The sequence below is a fragment of the Pteropus medius genome, unplaced genomic scaffold (assembly GCF_902729225.1).
Source record: "Pteropus medius unplaced genomic scaffold, Ma_sr-lr_union100, whole genome shotgun sequence".
Lineage (NCBI taxonomy): Eukaryota > Metazoa > Chordata > Mammalia > Chiroptera > Pteropodidae > Pteropus > Pteropus medius.
The window spans coordinates 307,628-325,633 of NW_024350921.1; the positions used below are offsets into that span (position 1 = coordinate 307,628).

General features: G+C 42.3%; 1 protein-coding gene across 1 annotated transcript in view; it reads right to left on the bottom strand.

Annotated features, from left to right (window-relative positions):
- Window positions 1-15,999, bottom strand: part of RFX8 (regulatory factor X8) — a 52,030-nt gene extending 36,031 nt beyond the window's left edge. The window contains exons 1-4 of the mRNA XM_039840094.1: window positions 15,926-15,999; window positions 8,683-8,806; window positions 3,284-3,345; window positions 2,090-2,176 (exon numbers count right to left, since the gene is read on the bottom strand). Of these exons, the coding sequence (XP_039696028.1) occupies window positions 2,090-2,176; window positions 3,284-3,345; window positions 8,683-8,806; window positions 15,926-15,999 (347 nt within the window). The remainder of the gene's footprint in view (window positions 1-2,089; window positions 2,177-3,283; window positions 3,346-8,682; window positions 8,807-15,925) is intronic.
- Window positions 16,000-18,006: the final 2,007 nt, after the last annotated feature.

Consider the following 18,006-nt stretch of genomic DNA (forward strand, 5'->3'; position numbering starts at 1 on the left):
TTTTTTTAATTGTCTTTTCCCCTCACTAAAACTGACAAGACGAGAGGCCTTGTTTATCTCGTTTATTGCTTCATCGCCAGTAGCTAGAACAGGGCCTGACTTACTGTAGTTACTGAAATACTGGTTGAATGAACAAATAAATGAATGGATGAGTTATATAGTTTTCATTACCTGAAAACTGTAGAAATAAAGTTTTTATTTTGAGATCTAATTTTTTAAAGGAATTTGTCACACAAGTTTTTATATAAAAGATAACATAATAAAATGGAAAACATTTTCATCAGTATAGTTCATAGATTATGAACAACAGTATACCACTTATGACATTTCTGCCTTCTATTATATTATATATAATATCTTTAAAATGTGGAATTTGTAAGGGAGTTACCCTTAAATCTTAATGCTTTAAAAAAATCTTTTAATTGGCCAAGACCTTAGACTTTATCAATTATCAAAAGTGCATTGAGTAAAGAGTACTTGAAAAGTGTTTGCTGGGCTTATCTCATAAATAATCCAATGTCTCCTTTGTCCTTATCTTTGTCCCTTGATAGCCCTCCTCTTCTTTGCTTGAGGATACAGCCTATTTTTCCCCCATAAAGACCAATTCTAGCCCCTCTATGTGACATAAACCCAGACACCTCAAGATGCTCAATACCTCTCACCCCTGCTGAGTGCCAGTCTTGTCAATTGTTTTGTGAATGTGTACAAATCTCTCCAAACTGTCTGCTGGTTGACTGTTGGGTGGGTGTTCTGAGGCAAACAGAAAAGCAGATTCTAGCCCAGCCTTTCAGGAGAGTTTGGGTCAGTAAGTGAGAGAACACATTCACACAAGAAAGTTCTAATCGTCACTGAAATAAATCTCTCCCTTCCTTAACTTCTCTATTTTGGTTGATGTAATTTTTCCATCTTTGTGACTTAGGGATGAATAAGAGTTTGAAGAGGAAGAGCTGGCTATAAGCAGGACATAACGACTCCACTTGAGGTTGAGTTTGAGGTTTTGGTGGACTGGGCTGAGTCATCTTTGTTTCCTTTTTATGACACTGACTCAAACAACCAAAGACCCTGTGTCAAGATGTCTTTCAGATCTGCCTCCTCAGGGGTTCAAGCTTATCCGAATGATTGGGGCAGCCTCAGAGCCATCTCGGGCCATCGCCCTCTCCTTCCTAGTGTGCTTCCTGCTCTGTGCTTCCAGACAACACTGGGGACAGGAATAAGCAAAGCTCCATGGTGTCTTCCCTTGTGGAGTTTCCCATGATGATACCACCCCATGTCTCAGAGGAATCTTCAAAGGTTTACAGATACCCCGCCCGCCAGCCTCATGTTTAAGGCCCTTTGAATTCATCGTCTGGGTTCATCCTGTGCAGCTCTGCACTCTCCCACACAGCAGGTGCTTCTGCCTCCTCTTCCCTCTGTCTTTGCTCACATCCCTCCCTAAGCTTGGCCACCCTCTGCTCTCCTGTCTCCCTCCCTCACTTCACCCTCTCCACTTATCAAATTTGGAGGCTGTCCTTCATAGCTTAGCTCCAAACACACGTTCTCGTTGGCCCTTCATGTACCCTGCCCAAGATGTGTGCTCTGTATGTCTGAGTTCTCATGGGACCTTTTGTACACTTTTGACACTCATCACTCTACACTTGGTATTGAGTTCGACGTGTAGCTCACTCCCCTATTAAACTATCAGAGAGAAGAGCCCATGTCTTATCCATATTGGTGGCTTCTCATCCCTCCAGAGCCATGGGTGCTAAAGGAAGTTTCAAGAAAGAAGTGGTCATTTCTGCCAAATCTGGCAGAGAAATTGAGAAGAATGAAGATTCACTCAATGAAAAACGGCTTTGACAATTAAGATAATGATTAAAATGAAAAGTATCTAAGGAAATGAACCAGAAATGCATTTCTCTGCCCCATAATGTCGTCAGGGACTGATTTCCTGCCTGTGTCAAAGGCATGTCGATATGACATGTGTTTCCATTGTAAGAAGGATTAATGGCAGAACAGCCAAAAAGTCAGTTAGAGTCAACAAAAATATGAGTGGTTCTAATATCAATTAGGCTGTGACTGATATCCAAGCACTCAAACAATAGATACTAACCTGTGATATCTTTTTTCGCCCAGAAGGTAGCAATACTGGGCATAGAAGAAAGAACTTTTCTTGATACAGATTCCATCATAATGATACCTGGAAAATAAAGGTTTCTTAAAGATTATGTCAAACCACGAGCATGCTTTATAGAAGAAAGTGAACAGACTAGCTAATGAAGACCAGGGGTTCTTTTCTGGGTTTTATCATTGGCTCCTTTTATTAGGAAAAGCTAATCAGTCAGTCATTCAGCCTGTTCAATCTCTGTTAGGTAGACGATTTCATTCTATTTCACACACACCAGCTTTGAAATGTTTGAAACGTTCAGCTTGCGAATGTTCTCCTCTGGGGTCCCAGTTTATGACACTCTGATCCTAGAGAAATGCAACAGGGAGAGTCCCTTGCTGCCACCGTTAACAGTCCTCAAATGAGGTGAAGCTACTCTGAGGTTTCCTCCACTGGGAACTGGACTCAGCGAGGAAGCTAGGGCCTTCTCTGCAGGCCAGACACTCTTCTACCGAGCCCAGGAAACCACAGCAGACTGTCTAGGCTCATAGCAGCAAACAAAAACCTTTTCAAGTGAAATGTTCAGCATTGGGTTTGGTGAAATTTTCCACTGTCTTCACTCCTTCATGAGTGTCCAGGCCTTTTCTAACTTGGCTTCCATTCCTTCTCACCCATTTCCTGATCTCACTAATTTCGTCCTTTTTAAAACAAACAACAAATAACAATAATAATTGAGTGACAGTTATAACACTATACACCAGTAACACTGGAATTTCATTTTGCCTTAAAATGTAGCCTGGGTACCTAATCTCCTAACTTTAATTCAAATATACTAATTAGAAATTTTAGCTCTGAGAGTAATTAAAACAGTTCTATTATTCTATGTGTGTAATTATTTAACTATTTCAACAATTAGACATTTATATATCTAAATACTTAAGGTGTTAGAACAAAAAAATAAATTGTGACTTTTGTATTTTAACAAAATCCCTAAGAAAATAGAAACTAATATTTGGTTCCAGCATCGTGACTGAATTATTTCAAGCACTAGGATTTCATCTGAATTATGGGAACTCTTTGGTTAGAGTTGATATTTTCAGTTTTTTTGTTTAGTTTTGCATTTTTTGGTCATCCATTTTATGACTTTTTACAAAATGTTTGTTGTTGACATTTAAAATAAAACAAAAATGATAAACCTACCTGGCACTTCCTCTCGTGCCTAGTCTCCGGGTGCCAAGATCAGGGAAAACCAAACGCACGAGCTGAAAGAATAAGCCAGATTTAAAGTTCCAATTAAAAAATTTAGAAATAAAACTTCCAATTTCTTCTCTTATAATGTTTAAATTGTATTTCTCCTTTCCTGATGATAAAGAAAGTATATGTAAATGAAATTTTAAAAGGTCAGACAAATAGGAAGAGGAAAACATTCCACTCAGAGGAAACTGCCATTTAAACCTCAATGTGCTTCCTTCCAATCTTTTTCCAAAGCCTTAGTTTGTGTATTTCTGTGGTTTACAGATGAAATAACTGGCATTGCACCATTAACACATTTGCAATCTCACTTTCTACTTACTTCTGTCCACACTGTACCATAAACATTTCCCATTGTCATTAAGAATTCTCTGAAAACAGGGATTATTAACAGTTGCATAATAGTCCATCGTGTGAGTGTCCATAATTTTACTGTTTTCCTCTTTTTCCAATGTGATCATCATTTTCACTTTTTATTATTCATTTGTTTACCTAATTTTTTCACTTCAAAGTTTTCGTTAGCAAATGCTATTACAATATCGAATAACATAGCTATTTCTGATTCAAATGCTCATCTACCAGTTATCATTTTGATGCACATTTTGTTAGATAGCACTGATATTATGTTTATGATCATTAAAAAAATAAAAATCTGTTCCGGTTTCCTAATTATAAGAGGTCCATGGCATGCATGATGTTCAAGAGCATGTCTGTTGAAAGTGGAAATCTCAGAGCATGGTGAAATTACAAACATACGGAGCATGGAAGCCATGGTGTTCTGCACAGTCAAGTAATGATTTCTGCTAATTTTCTACAACCCCCACCATCATCACTCAGCCTCCTCTTCTGCTTGGTTTCCTGTTGCACCCCTTTCTTTTTTTCTTAGCTTTCAAGTAGCAGGATTTGACAGTGTGGCGAAACATTCCTCTTGTCTGGCTCCAGGCCATACCTCTTCCTACAGGAAGCCACCCAGGGAGGGTGTGGAGGAGGCAAATGAAGGAACAGGGAAAGTAAGTCTTGCACAGTTAAACCTTGAGATTGGGAGGCCAAACTGACAGGTTCCTTCAGAGAGGGAGAACCCAAATGTGTAGATGGAAAATAAATGGTAGGAGATAAAAGAAAAGTCAACGAGATGTAAACGCAGAACCAGAAGCCAGAAATTCCTACTTGCAACAGATTCTGATAATTGTGTCTCTTCTTAAGAAAACTCCTTAAAACCTTCCCTATATGTCTAGTTGTAAGATACTAGGTACCGAACAGAATTATTGTAAATTACACAACAGGCTTAGATTCAAGGCCCTGGAAAGCAATCTGGCGTTTTGGAGTGAGAAGCAGAAATAAATTGACTAGTTGTCTGGCAGTATAATAATCAGTACATTTTATTTTACTGAGTAATTCCAACCCCAGTCTATGCTGTGATTTCATTTTATGATCAGGTATACCACAGTTAAAATTTAAAAACCATCTGAGATAATTATTTCCAAACAATGTAATAAGCAAAAAATGTATATACTTAATATATAGAGAGCTCACATAAATCAATAGGAAAAACACTGATATATCAATAAAAAGGGGTCTGGTGATAATATGTGTACACATAGATACATATGACCAAAACACATGCAAAAGTGCTTGTCTTCCCTAATCACTCAAGAAAGTGCAAGTTGAGACAACTAAATATAGTGCTTACCCAACAGATATGCTAGGTTAACAATATTATGGATTTGGGTAAAAATATCAAGAACTACCATGAGGGGTATGAATTGGTTGCATTGTCTAGAATCTCTCCAGGGAGATTACTAGATACAGATGGAGATTTATGATACTTAGAGTAGAGAAAAATTATAAATGAACTAAATTTTCAATAAAGAAAATGGTTAGATGAATTCTAGAACATCCTAAAAAATACTTTATAACCATTATACAACACATAATTAAAAATATTTTGATGTTAAAATGTTCATGATAGTCTAAGTGAAAATAGGCATATAATTATAATAGTTAACATTTTTGGGGTGCTTCCTATTTGCCAAGCCTGTGCAATTCTCTTTATATTAATTTCTTAAGAGCATCTCATAAAGTAGGCGTTATTATAACATTACAAATATTCTCATTTTACAGAAGATGAAGTTAAGGCACATAAAGATTAAATAACTTGCCCAGGCTTTTAACCTAATTAGTCTGATTACAGGCTTAGTGATGTTAGAAAGTATATCATCTGTGCATCTGTCTGTCTGTCTGTGTGTCTGTCCACCTGTCTGTCCACCTGTTCATCCATACATCAGTCCATCTATCCATCCAACTGCATAGTATCCACATAGGACGAGGCATGAGGACAATAGGCAGGCAAAGTGAATTGTGAGACACATAACCTAGGGGACTCGCATCCTCAAACATTTGGCTAAAATTTGGTTTTAAAACTCAAAAAAGCCCTCGACTTGAATCATCTAGAAAGAAGTAGAGAGAGGAGGAAGTGTGAGGGGATTTCTTGTGGCAAGACCACCCCCTCACCTGTGAAGAGTGTATGGAACCTGGTATGGTCCTATCACCTTAGGCCTATCAGAAGGGGAATCATGGATTCACTCAAGAGCTTATTGTAAGGCCCCCTCCCTGCAGGTAGTGTCTGACCAGGGCACGGAGCTCCTGGAGGATGGGCGATGAGATGGCCAATGGTCTGGGCTAACAGACAGAGGAGAATGGCCACTGGTTTCAGCTGGCACACCCACAGTCTGCTCAGGTCAAGGATGGCTGAGCGGTTTCTGTGACTGGAAGCTGCCACATGTGAGAAAGAGCTGAAGCCACCTGAGCCCAGACTCTGCCCAGAAAGGGCTCAGGATAGGTGGTCAGGCTTCGGCAAGAATCATTTACCAACGCAAGGGGTGCACACTAGAACATTTCCTGGGGGCTGCTCCGAAGAAGCCACAGAGGGAACCAGAGGATGAGAGTCTGCCTGGCTCCCAAAGCATGAAGCCTCACAGTAGAAACTGTCCATGCATTTTTACCTATCCCATCCCAGAGGGGTCAAACCAGCACCCAGTAAGGTGGGAGAAGGAGGAAGAGGGAGGGAAGACGAAGACCCCACACCTAGTTCTCTGCTGGCAAGAAACCACACTGTAGATGGGCAAAAAAACCTTTAAACTCAGTTCAGAATATAGGACTGGACAGTCTAAGCATCAGACACTGTTCAGCAAATTAGAATGACAACGGAGCTTTGTATCACCAAGAATTTCTGGTGTGGTCATGCTGCCTTCTCAAACACTCATTCAGGGGCAGGAGAATCACTCAAGGAGCAGATCCAAAGGAACATGGAAACAAAGACGAAGTCACTGTGTGATTACTCCCCCTGGCTCCTGCTGGTCACACGTGTGTGCACTTGTGTGTGCAAGCATGCAGACGAACCACACACATGGCTACATCTCTGGACAGTGAGGCCATAGCCAGTACTTATTTATTTCTTTTATACACGTTTCTCTAATTCTCACATTTTCTCTAAAGGGAGTCTATTACTATTATAATCATAAAAACGTCAGTACAAGTTATTTTGAAAAAGGAAGTCAGCGTTACGGAAATTCCCTCATCCACGTAAGATTATCACTTGCACCAGGAATGAGCATCACCCATCGTGTGCCCGAGACTGCAAAAGGGAGCAAGACGCATTCCAACATCTGTGCAGGCAACCCTTGTGGGATCTGGAATCAGCTCCATTCCCAGGAGAAAAGGGAGGAAATGAGAATTAGGTATTTTGTTGTGTCTCTTGTAAACATGCTTTGGGATCATATCCTTTTCCCCTTCCTCTCCCTTCTCCATTGAGTCACAAATTCAGCAGCACGGTGTCCCTTCTTCATCTAAGCTCACTGGAGTGGCCCATTCTTTAGGCAAATTCTCAACAAAAGCTGGGGGAATGGATTCTAAGGGAGTATTAAGATGAAAAATGCTAAAGAAATGCCCACTGTCACACACTGGAGTCTCTTTCTAACTCCTTTGGAATATTCTGCAGTGGCACTGTGCTAGAGGTGAAACAACTGCTAAGAAAATCTAAAAAAATATTTTGAAAAGGAGTCTTTGGTTTCTTAGAAAAGGAAGTGGAGATCATACAGAGCCACAGCATGTCAAGCTAGAGTTGCCCCGCTTCTATCGAATGATGCTGCCAGGCAGGGCGGATGAGGAGAGTGCTGTAGGGCATAGGGCAGATCAGTGCAAAGAAGCCAAATGCCCGTGGTTTAAGGATGCACTAGAAGTAGAGAGAAGAACTGCCCAGTGACTTAGCCTCTAGTCATGGGCTGTCACAGATGGGAACCACCAGCCACGTGCAGCTAATGAGCACGGTGGCTAGCCTGAACTGAGATGGGCTTACGTGTCAAATACACACCAGGTTTTTGAGATTTAGCATGAAGAAAAAAAATGAAAAAAGAACTCAATGACTTTTTAATATTGATTTCATAGTGAAATGGTAATATTTCAAATATTTTCGATTAAATTTTAAAATAATAAAAAATTATTGTCTTTAAAAGACTTTTAAGATGAGGATACTAAAATATTTTAAATTATGTCTATGGCTCCCATCGAATGTGTGCTGAACAGCGCTGGACTCAATTCTGTGAGGCTCGGTCAGACATGCAACTGGATGAGATGAAAAGCCCCTTTCCCTCAGAGCCCTGATCTCCTCCTGCTCTATTTCCCCCCTTAGCAATTATCCCATCTATTATAATGAATATTATATCTTACATATCTGTCTCCCCCGACTATAGTAGAATGAGTTCAACAAAGGGCAGGAATTTTTCTGTCTTATTCCTTGTCTTATCCCCAGGATCCAAAACAGTGTTTGACACAAAGAGGCTGCTCAATAAATATTCATCGAATGTGGAGGGTCTCAAGTAGACTTCCTTCTGTGCTAGTGCTTGCTATACACTGTATGTTCTAAACAAAGTTCCGGATAGAGCTTTTAAGATCCAGCAAGTTCTCTGAGTGCAACTAAATTGTGGGAAGCGTCGGCTGTCTGAAATGAACTTGTGTGTTGCTGAGTTTGGGCACTTCTAGGTGGGGATAATGGCCTGGCTAACCTGGTGGAGTATCTGAAGCTGCCGTAATTGCTCTCTGCTAGGTGTCACCACATTCTTTACCTTTCTCAGGCCCTTAACTATGAGGTGTGGACAAAGAACAGAATGGCTTTTCCATGGAGATGAAGTAGTATGTTAACCATCTGGTCAGCTTCCCAGAGCAAAGCCAATCATACCCATTAAGAACCCATTAGGCCCAAACAAATTCTAACATTCCTTATCAATTAACTTGGTTACTTTTTTTTTTTTTTTAAACTTGGTGAATACTGTATTTTTTTGTTGACAACCTACCTTCCCAAACGTGGCTGGGTTGACTTGGTTTTGGGCATTTTGCCCACAGGTCTCCACATAAATCTCATACATGAGGCAGCGAGGCACACTGTACCCTTCGCAAATGCAGAAATTGTCCACCAACCTGTGGGAGAGAAAGACGAGGAAGAGGAAATTGGTGTCTGTTTTTCTAGAGCAGGACATTTTGATCAGGATCAGCAATCAGACACTAGTGTGGGATCCAACTAAATGAAATATGTTTGATTTATTGACTGCAAAGTCTCACCAATCAGCATCGATACTCTATCCTTCTGTTCTTGGCCCAGAGTTAAGAATATAGGTTGTGGGCTTTTTGATTACTGACATGGTTAGTTTTGTTGTTGTTGTTTATATTTTTGGCATGTAGGTATATTAGAAAGAAGTCCCAATTATTTGGCTCAGGGAACATTGTTATTTAATGTAGCTTTATAGAGGTTGCAGCCAAGATCTTATAACTATAAAGTGTTGAATTATTTACTCTCTAAGGTATAAAACAATTCCTCCTCATAGTCTATTATCCCTGCAGGTGACTGCAGGGGCCAGTGTGGCTTCTCAGTCCCCATGTGCCTGTGACCCAGGGCAAGAGGGCACAGCTCTTCCTCTCTCCCCGTCTACCTCTGAAACAGTTGTTTGTATGACTTTTAAACCCAAGTGATTTAGGGTGGGTCACTATATTTTGACTTTTAAAATTACAATAAAATATAAAATGCAAGACACCAAGAGACAGAGAGGCAGTACACTTTCACTCTCCTTTATCTCCTGCTGGGGACAGAGCTAAGTGACATTCAGATGTGATCTGCAGCAACCTAGGCCTCTACTCAGGGTGAGACCTTCAACTGCCCAAATGCTCTAGAGCCCTGGGGCAGGTGGGGATCCCCTGGCGACGAGGGACTCTGCCAGTGGCTCACAGCCCACAGCCAGCCAGTAGGGACAGCCAGGTGTCTGTTCCAGCAACAGGTATGTGAGTGTGTGAGGCCAGTAGTGAAGGTGACTGGGGTCACAAAGTGTGGTCCATAGTGACATCCAAGTACAACCTTCCCTTTCCTGGTTGGGGACATACTGTCAGTTTTTTCCCCATTCTTTTCAAAAAATACATAAGGCAACCAGCATAATTTTTAAACACAGAAAAATTTCTAACGCTTTACCAATAACATATCTTCTCCTTTCTTACTGATGACATACAGCTTATTTTCTGGGGTGCAGCAGGGTGAGGCCTACATTTACTTTCCTCGAGAGCTAAAGACCATAGCTAACCCCATCGGCTTCCTAGGAGAGGGAAAAATCAGAATGTGGGTGGTGGGGGCGACTCTCTGGCCCTGAATGCGTTTCCATCTCGTAACAAATTACCAGAAGTTGGGTGGCTTAAAACAACAGAAATTTATTCTCTCATAGTTGTGGAAGCTGAAAGTCCAAAATCAAGGTGTCAGCAGGGTTGGTTCCTTCCAGAGGCTCTGAGGGAGAATCAGCTCTATGCTTTTCTCCTCACTTCTGGTGATTGCCAGAAATCCTGGGTGTTCCTTGGCTTGTCAATGCATCACTCCAATGTCTGCCTCCGTCTTCACCTGGCTTCTCCTCTCTGAGTGTCCTTTCTCTCTTATAAGGACACCATCATTGGATGTAGGGCCCACTGTAATCCAGCGCGATTTCATCTCACTGGATTTCACTAATTACATCTTTCATTTCACTAATTACATCTGCAAAGACGCTGTTTCCAGATAAGGTCACATTCTGAGGTTCCATATGGACATGCATTTTGGGGGGCATTATTCATCTCAGTACAGGCCCAAGGAGGAGATTTTCTGAGATCCCCTGTGACATTACTGTGGGAACCTGACACCTCAGGTATTTCACAGTGGTTTAAATATAGCTACTATTGCACCAATTATTTGGCTCAAGGTTCAATAGAGGATGATGTCTATTTGTGGAGTGGCGAATTTGTATATCTAGGTGATATGTACATTTCTTTAGTTAAGACACCGTTTGTTGATATATGAACTCTATCCGAAGTATCACAGACAATTGGCTAAGCTTGAGGAGCTGCAGCAAAATGTGACAGGCATTAAGTTCAAACTCACTTTTTTTAAAAAAATAATTTATTTCAGTCAGTTTCAAGTATACAGTACATTGGTTAGACATCTACAATGTTCATAAAACGATCCCCCCTATTGCTCCCTCCCACCCCTGACCCTCCACTTAGCCATCATATTAATGCTAACTGTATTCTCTCTGCCATGCTCCCCATGCCCAACTATCAACTACTAATTTGTACTTCTTTTAACCCTTCATCCGTTCTCCCGGCCTCCCAACCCCCCCTCTGTCCATCACCAAATTGTCCACTGTATTTGTGAGTCTGTTTTTGATTAGTTTGTTCTTTTTGTTCCTGAGGTTCCTCATATAAGTGAAATCATATAGTATTTATCTTTCTCTGTCTGACTTATTTCACTCAGCATAATGACCTCTAGGTCCATCTATGTTGTTGCAAATGGTAGGATTTCGTTGTTTGTTTGTTTGTTTTTAATGGCTGAGTAATATTCCATTTTACATATGAACCATAATTTCTTTATCCAATCGTCTATTGATGGGCATTTAGGTTGCTTCCATATTGTGAATGGTGCTGTCATGAATATTGGAGTGCATAGATCTTTACGGATTATTGTTTTGGTTTTCTTTGGATAAGTATCCAGAAGTGCAATTGCTGAGTCAAAAGGTATATCCATTTTTAATTTTTTGAGGAACCTCTATACTGTTTTCCACAGCGGCTGTATCAATTTGCAATCCCACCAACCATATATGAGGGTTCCCTTTTCTCCACATCCTCGCCAACACTAGCTGTTTTTTTGTTTTTTTGTTTTTTTGATTTATTGATAATAGCCATTCTTACATGTGTAAGGTGATATCTCATTGTGGTTTTAATTTGCATTTCTCTGATGATTAGCGATCTTGAGCATCTTTTCATATGTCTGTTAGCTATCTGTATTTCTTCTTTGGAGAAGTATCTGTTCAGGTCTTCTGCCCATTTTTTAATTGGATTGTTTGTTTTTTTGTTGTTGGGTTGTGTAAGTTCTTTATAAATTTTGGATATTAACCCCTTATCAGATGTATCATTAGCAAATATCTTCTCCCAAACAGTCAGTTATCTTTTTGTTTTGTTGACGGTTTCCTTTGCTGTACAAAACAAACTCATTTTTTTTATTCATAGCTTTTATTGATTTGTCAGGGAATGCTCTCCTTATAAAAGAAATGTACAAAACACTCGCTCCTTAAAATAAACTCTAAATTTTGACAAATCGTTCTTCCTTGTCACGGAAATTAATTTGCTCTGGGCCTCTGTGAACTGTTGTCCCCTCTTTCAAAATGGCACTACTGAGTCTGTTATCAACGAGAATAACAACATAGGTCTTTGCAGTCTTTTCTCCACCACACACACCAGGAAGGGGCTGCCTCCTGGTTTGGCGCCCTGTGCTGCTGCTTGGTGACCTTGCTGCTCTGAGATTCACTCCATCTCTGACCATATGCCTTTGGTCCTTTATCCAGAGTTCCCAGCCAGGTCTCAGAGACTGGCCTGTGGTAGGTGGTCAGCTGGCATTAACCGAATCAATGGAAGTTTTGGAAGTGGGCTTTGGTTTGTCCTGGAAGAGCATCTCTATCCAGAGACATAGGTCTACTTCAGCTCAAACAGAAGTTGTGCCACTGTTTTGTCTCCACACACAAGAAATTATGGTCATGACTTACCCAGGGCTTTGAACCTCACAGGCCCAGGTTTAAATTCTGACTCAGCTACAATTCATAGTTTTTGTGATTAGAAAACAAGTATGTGATGTGCCTAGTAGATTGGCTGGCACATGGAAGCACATGTATCATTTCAAGTCTGCCTCTGAGATCCTGAGTGGAAGCAAGAAAGATGTTCATGTTGGCAGACTGGCAGCACAGAAGCACCTGCACTGGGTGAGCCTGACTTTCAACTACATGTGGATCCAAGGAGAGGCTGAATAGGGAATGTGCAGGCAGCAGGGCTGGGCAGATCTGGTGAGACTGGTCACAAATTTTACAGCAAAATGTCATTGGATGGTACCATTATACTAGTGTACACTATCCAAGTTCGAAGTGGGTCAGGTCGCTGACTTCCTTGCTTAGCTGCACAATAACAGTATTTTCCAGTTCTCACGATCAGACAAGGTTGCTGGCTAAGATCTTAAGAACATTCATGATGTTCTCCTTGTATTGACTGATGGACAATCTGATAATGGCCAACTTCAGAGCCCACGTACCTAGTCCTGCAGCTCTCACATTTTCTGATTACTTCCTTTTGTCACAAAGAAAAATGTAATGGTGGAAATTATAGAATCTTTTGATTCAGCCTGGTTGAAAGCTACTAAGAATTCTGTACCTTAAATAAATGTGCATTTTATTAATTCCAACAGAGTCTGAAGAAATTTGAAAAAGTCACATTTACATGCAGGAGACGGTTAGTCTACAGCCAAACTCAGCATGCACAGGGATTAGAGGACTCTTAGAGTTTTGAGGTCTGAAGCCAGGAGTCCTCCAGCCTGTTGGGTCTGCACTGCCCAGCAGGGAAAGTCAGATGAGTGCAGTTCAGCTCTGTGTGCTCCCCAGGGGTCTGAGCATTCTTCTCCCAGTTTCTAAGTCCCTACTGCCCATGAAACAGAAACTTCTATTACTTCTGTCCCCAGACACTATCTGCTCCTGGTGGGACCTTTCTTTCTCCTTGGAGAATGTATCATGTGCTGATGACAGTGGCACCAAAGTCTCTAAGAAACATTGGAGACCTAGGTAGTGACTGATTGGTAATGCTGAAAATGGAGCATTTCTTCCATGGGACAACAATTGGTCCCTCCCTGGTCTTTGACACAGAAGCCTGAGCTCACCTGCCAGGACCCACTGCCACTTTTCTGGAAGTTGGTCTTCCTGGGTGTCTTCTAACAACCTCTAGGATGCCAAGGCTCTGCATTACAAACTGAGAGGCTCTGTTGTGTGGTTCTTTTTTAAAATTATTTATTTTTCAATTGTAGTAAAATACACACAGCATAAAATTTACCATTTTAAAATATACAATTCAGTGGCATTAAGTGCCTTCACATTGCTGGGCAACCATTACCACCATCCATCCCAACAACTCTTTTCATCTTGCAAAACTGAAACTCTGTCACCATTAAACCCTAACTACCCATTCCCCACTCTCCACCCCACTGCCCTTGGCAACCACCATTCTACTTTCTGTCTCTATGAAACCAGCCACTCTAGGAAACTCACATAAGTGGAATCACACAATATTTGTCCTTTTGTGATTGGCTTATTTCATTTAGCATAGTGTCCTCCAGGTTCAATCATGTTGTGGCCTGTGCTAGAATTTCCTTCCTTTTCAGGGCTAATAGTCCATTTTATGTACAGACCACCTTTTGTTTGTCCATTCATCTGTGGATAGACACTTGGGTTACTTCCACCTTTGGGCTATTATGCACAATCTGCTATGAGTGTAACTGTATAAGTACCTGGTTGAGTCCCTGCTTTCAATTCTTGGGGTACATACCCAGGAGTGGCATTGCTGGGTCATATGGTAGTTCTACTATCAATTTTTTGAGGAACCTCCATATTGTTTTCCATGGCAGCTGCACCATTTAACATTCTCACCAACAGTGTGCGAGGGCTCCAATTCCTCCACATCCTCACCAGCATTTGTTATTTTCTACCTTTTTTTGTTTGATGATGGCCATCCTAATGGGTGTAAAGTGGTTGGGGCTGCGTTTTTAATGTCAGTGTTAAAGCCACCAATACGAGTAATCTGTTAAACATCCCACCTCCTAGACTGGATGCCTAAATGCCAGTCCCTCCATGGGACACTATACCCTTCCTCACCCCTACCCCTTGAAAAGCGTGACCCCCGTGGGTCAGAGACCTGTAAGAGTAGGAATTCATGACATAGGACTTAGTTAAGTTCACTGCTAAAATGGTCTATACCGCCCTAAGTGACTTAGGGTACATGCGGTGTATGCAACCTACTTCTCTCAGCTCACAAACACCCTTAGGACGATGTCCAGGTATTTTTTCATATCTTGAATCATTCTTGCAAGACCCTGGAGCACAACTGCAAACCCCAGAAACTCCAGTTTACCAAACGGTGACCTGAAATAGCTGACAGAGGCATCCTCAGGGTCCTTTCTTCTAAGATGGAGCCAATAGCTGGGGGGGTCTGAGTTAGGGGGTGTAAAAGAAATAGAGCACTGCTGTGTAACAGTCTGAAAACATTGTGTTTTAATATTTATTCTTTGGGATTTTTCTCTTAAGCAAGATAAAATATATCAAAGTTTTTTCTTTTGGAGGAAAAGGGTAACCATTTAGGCCTGTTTGGGTTATAATCACAAACACACGCTTCATTTTTCTATTTCACTCGTATAACTTTTTAAGAAAGTCTTGCCTGAGAAATATTCCTTAAAACAAACAAGCAAAACAAAGTAATCAGATATCCACTAGTTATTCACGTTATAAAACTGAGGTTTTAGGACTGGTTTCAATTATTTTCCTATTTATAAAGAGCTACAAACCCATGAGTTTCATTAGTCTCAAGGGCTAACGGTATTTTTCTTTCCAGTTTTTTCTCCTGTATTTAAACAGCCAGAAGTGAATTTCACAATCTGGAATGCATTGTTATAGCTAAAAATTGCTTTGCTTTTAGTTAGAAAACATCCCATTTTGGATCTCAAACTAAGAAAACGTTTCCTCTGCTGGCCAACGCCCGCGTGCTTTCTGCCGTAAGTGTAAGCGCGGGTTCAACACACGAGCCTCCCCGGTGGCGGGCAGGCTGGATTGCTTCCCGAGGCAAGAGTGGCCAACAGGGAAGCCCCCAGGAAGAGCTACACTGCCCATTGCTGCTGACTCCCGACCAGGAGACCTTTGCTGGGTGCGTGTGCGTGTGCGTGTGTGTCCAGTCCGGTCCGTCCGCGGCTACGGTGAGCCAGCATTAAAAGGCGCCAGTCCTGGGTGTGAGCAGCTGTTCTTTTAGACCTTTTATCAGGGCCCAGAGCGCGGGCCATTGCTCCTCTTCGCACTTGGCATTGGTCGGAGGTATTGGGGGCAGCAGCGGACGGAGCGACGCCTCCCTCCTTCTGGCCCCACCGCTTCCATTCTAAGGGCCCGGAGCGCCACCCCCCACCCCTCCCTCCAGCCCAGACCTCGAAACCCGGCCAGCGGGAAGGCGCCGGCCGCTCACCACTGGATGATGCCGCTGTGCAGGCCCCGGCCGCCCGCGCCGCCCGATGGGGAGGCCGCCACGCCCTCGGCCATGGCTCAGCCCCGGCCCGCAGCTCCGAGTCTGGCGGCAGGCGGCAGCGCTGCACCCGTCCGGCCGCCGCCGCTCCTCGGTGTTTACTTTAGAGTGGGGCGCGTGGCGGGCGGCGAGGACGCGTGGGGCGCGCGGGGCGCGGAGCGAAGCCAGGCAGGCTGGAACCCACGGCGCGCGACGGAGGATGATGCTCCGGTCACGCCCTGTGAGGGTTAGGTGGGGTGGGGGGTGGAGGGTAGTGGATGTCGCCTCTCCAGGATCAAAAGATCGAAAGGCAGAAATACACGTGGCGCTCCTTTCACCTTTCCACCAATCAATCAAACAAACAAGCAACAGATAAAAACCAATGTACATGATATTTCAAATAAAGTCACGGGTGTTTGTTTGATTAGCAGCGGTCCTCAATCCTGACAGTACTTTGGAATTACATGGGCAGGTTTCAGAAATACCGGCGCCCAAGAGCCACCCCAGAGATTCCAGGGCAATGGGGGAGGTGGGGAGAATTGGGTGAACGCGCTTTTACAAGCCCCCCAGGAGTTTGGTGCCGCTAATGTGCACCCTGGGCTGAGAACCACCCGTCCTGGGAGTTTTGAGGGGGGGTGCGAACGTGGAGACTTTTAGAGGCCCACCCCAGGAGACTCCAGGGGCAGCTTGGGGTTGAGGACTGCTGCCCTAGAGTGACACCCACACCCCATCTGCAGCCAGGCGCTAGCAGTCTTTGCCTTCAAGAGCTATTTATGTTAATGTCCTGGCTGTGTGACCTTGAGCTGTTCACTCTCTCCCAGCCTCACTTCTCTTGCCTGCAACTGTGTGGTCTTTGTAAGTGTTAAGTGAGCTAATAAATGTAGGACATGGTGGTGGCATGAGAAAGAGGTCCAGCGGCACACTTTGCTTTGACTGTTTGCTGACTGCTACTTTGCCGACTGCTTGAAAATCCCTCATAAGGCTTTCTTCATCTCCCTTGCATTTGACATTTGAACAACAAAACAGCCCAATTTGAAAATGGGTAAAGGACTTGAGTATCTTCTCTCAAAGAAAATATACAAGTTGCAAATAAGCACGTGAAAAGATGCTTGACATCATTAGTCATTAGGGAAACGCAAATCAAAACCACAATGAGATACCACTTCTCATTCTCTGGGATTGCCATTATTTTTAAAAAGAAAAAAAAATGAGAAAGTTTTGGTGAGGATGTGGAGAACTGGAACCTTTTTCACTGCTGGGTGGGAGTGTGAAAAGGTATAGCCGCTACAGAAAGCAGGTGGTTTCTCAAAAAATTAAAAGTAGAATTACCATATGATTCATTAGTTCCATTTATAGGTTTATACCCCAAAGAAGTGAAAGCAGCGACTTGAACAGATATTTGTAATTTGTGCCCCCATGGACACAGCAGCAATATTCCAAGAAGTCAAAAGGTGGAAGCAATTCCATGTCCATCAACAAATGAATGGGTAAACAAATGTGGTATATACAGACAATAGAATATTATTCAGCTTTGAAAAGGAATGAAATTCTGACACATCCTACAACATGAATAAACCCTGAAGACAGTGTGCTTTGTTTGAAATAAGCCGGATACAATAGGATGATTCCACTTATATGAGACAGAAAGAATGGTGGTTACCAGGGCCTGGGGGGAGGGGAGAGTGGGACATTGTCTATTGGGCACACAGTTTAAGTTTGGGATGGTTAAAAAGTTCTGGAGATTTATGGCAGTGATGGTTGCATCACAATGGATATGTACTTAATGCCATTGAATTTACACTCAAAAATGGTTAAAATGATAAACGCTATGTTATGTATATTTTACCACAATTAAACAAAAGCAGGGCAGAGATTCATTTAGAGTGTTGACTGCTTTCCATGTGACAGCACCGAATGTAGTTGTTGGACATACCAGCAGAGGTCTCCAAGGCCAGCTCAGGAACAACCTTGTCAGGGCATCAGGCATAAGGCTCAAGAGCAGTGTAGAGGGGAGATAGTCACTGACGATCTTGAGCCTTGAAGTT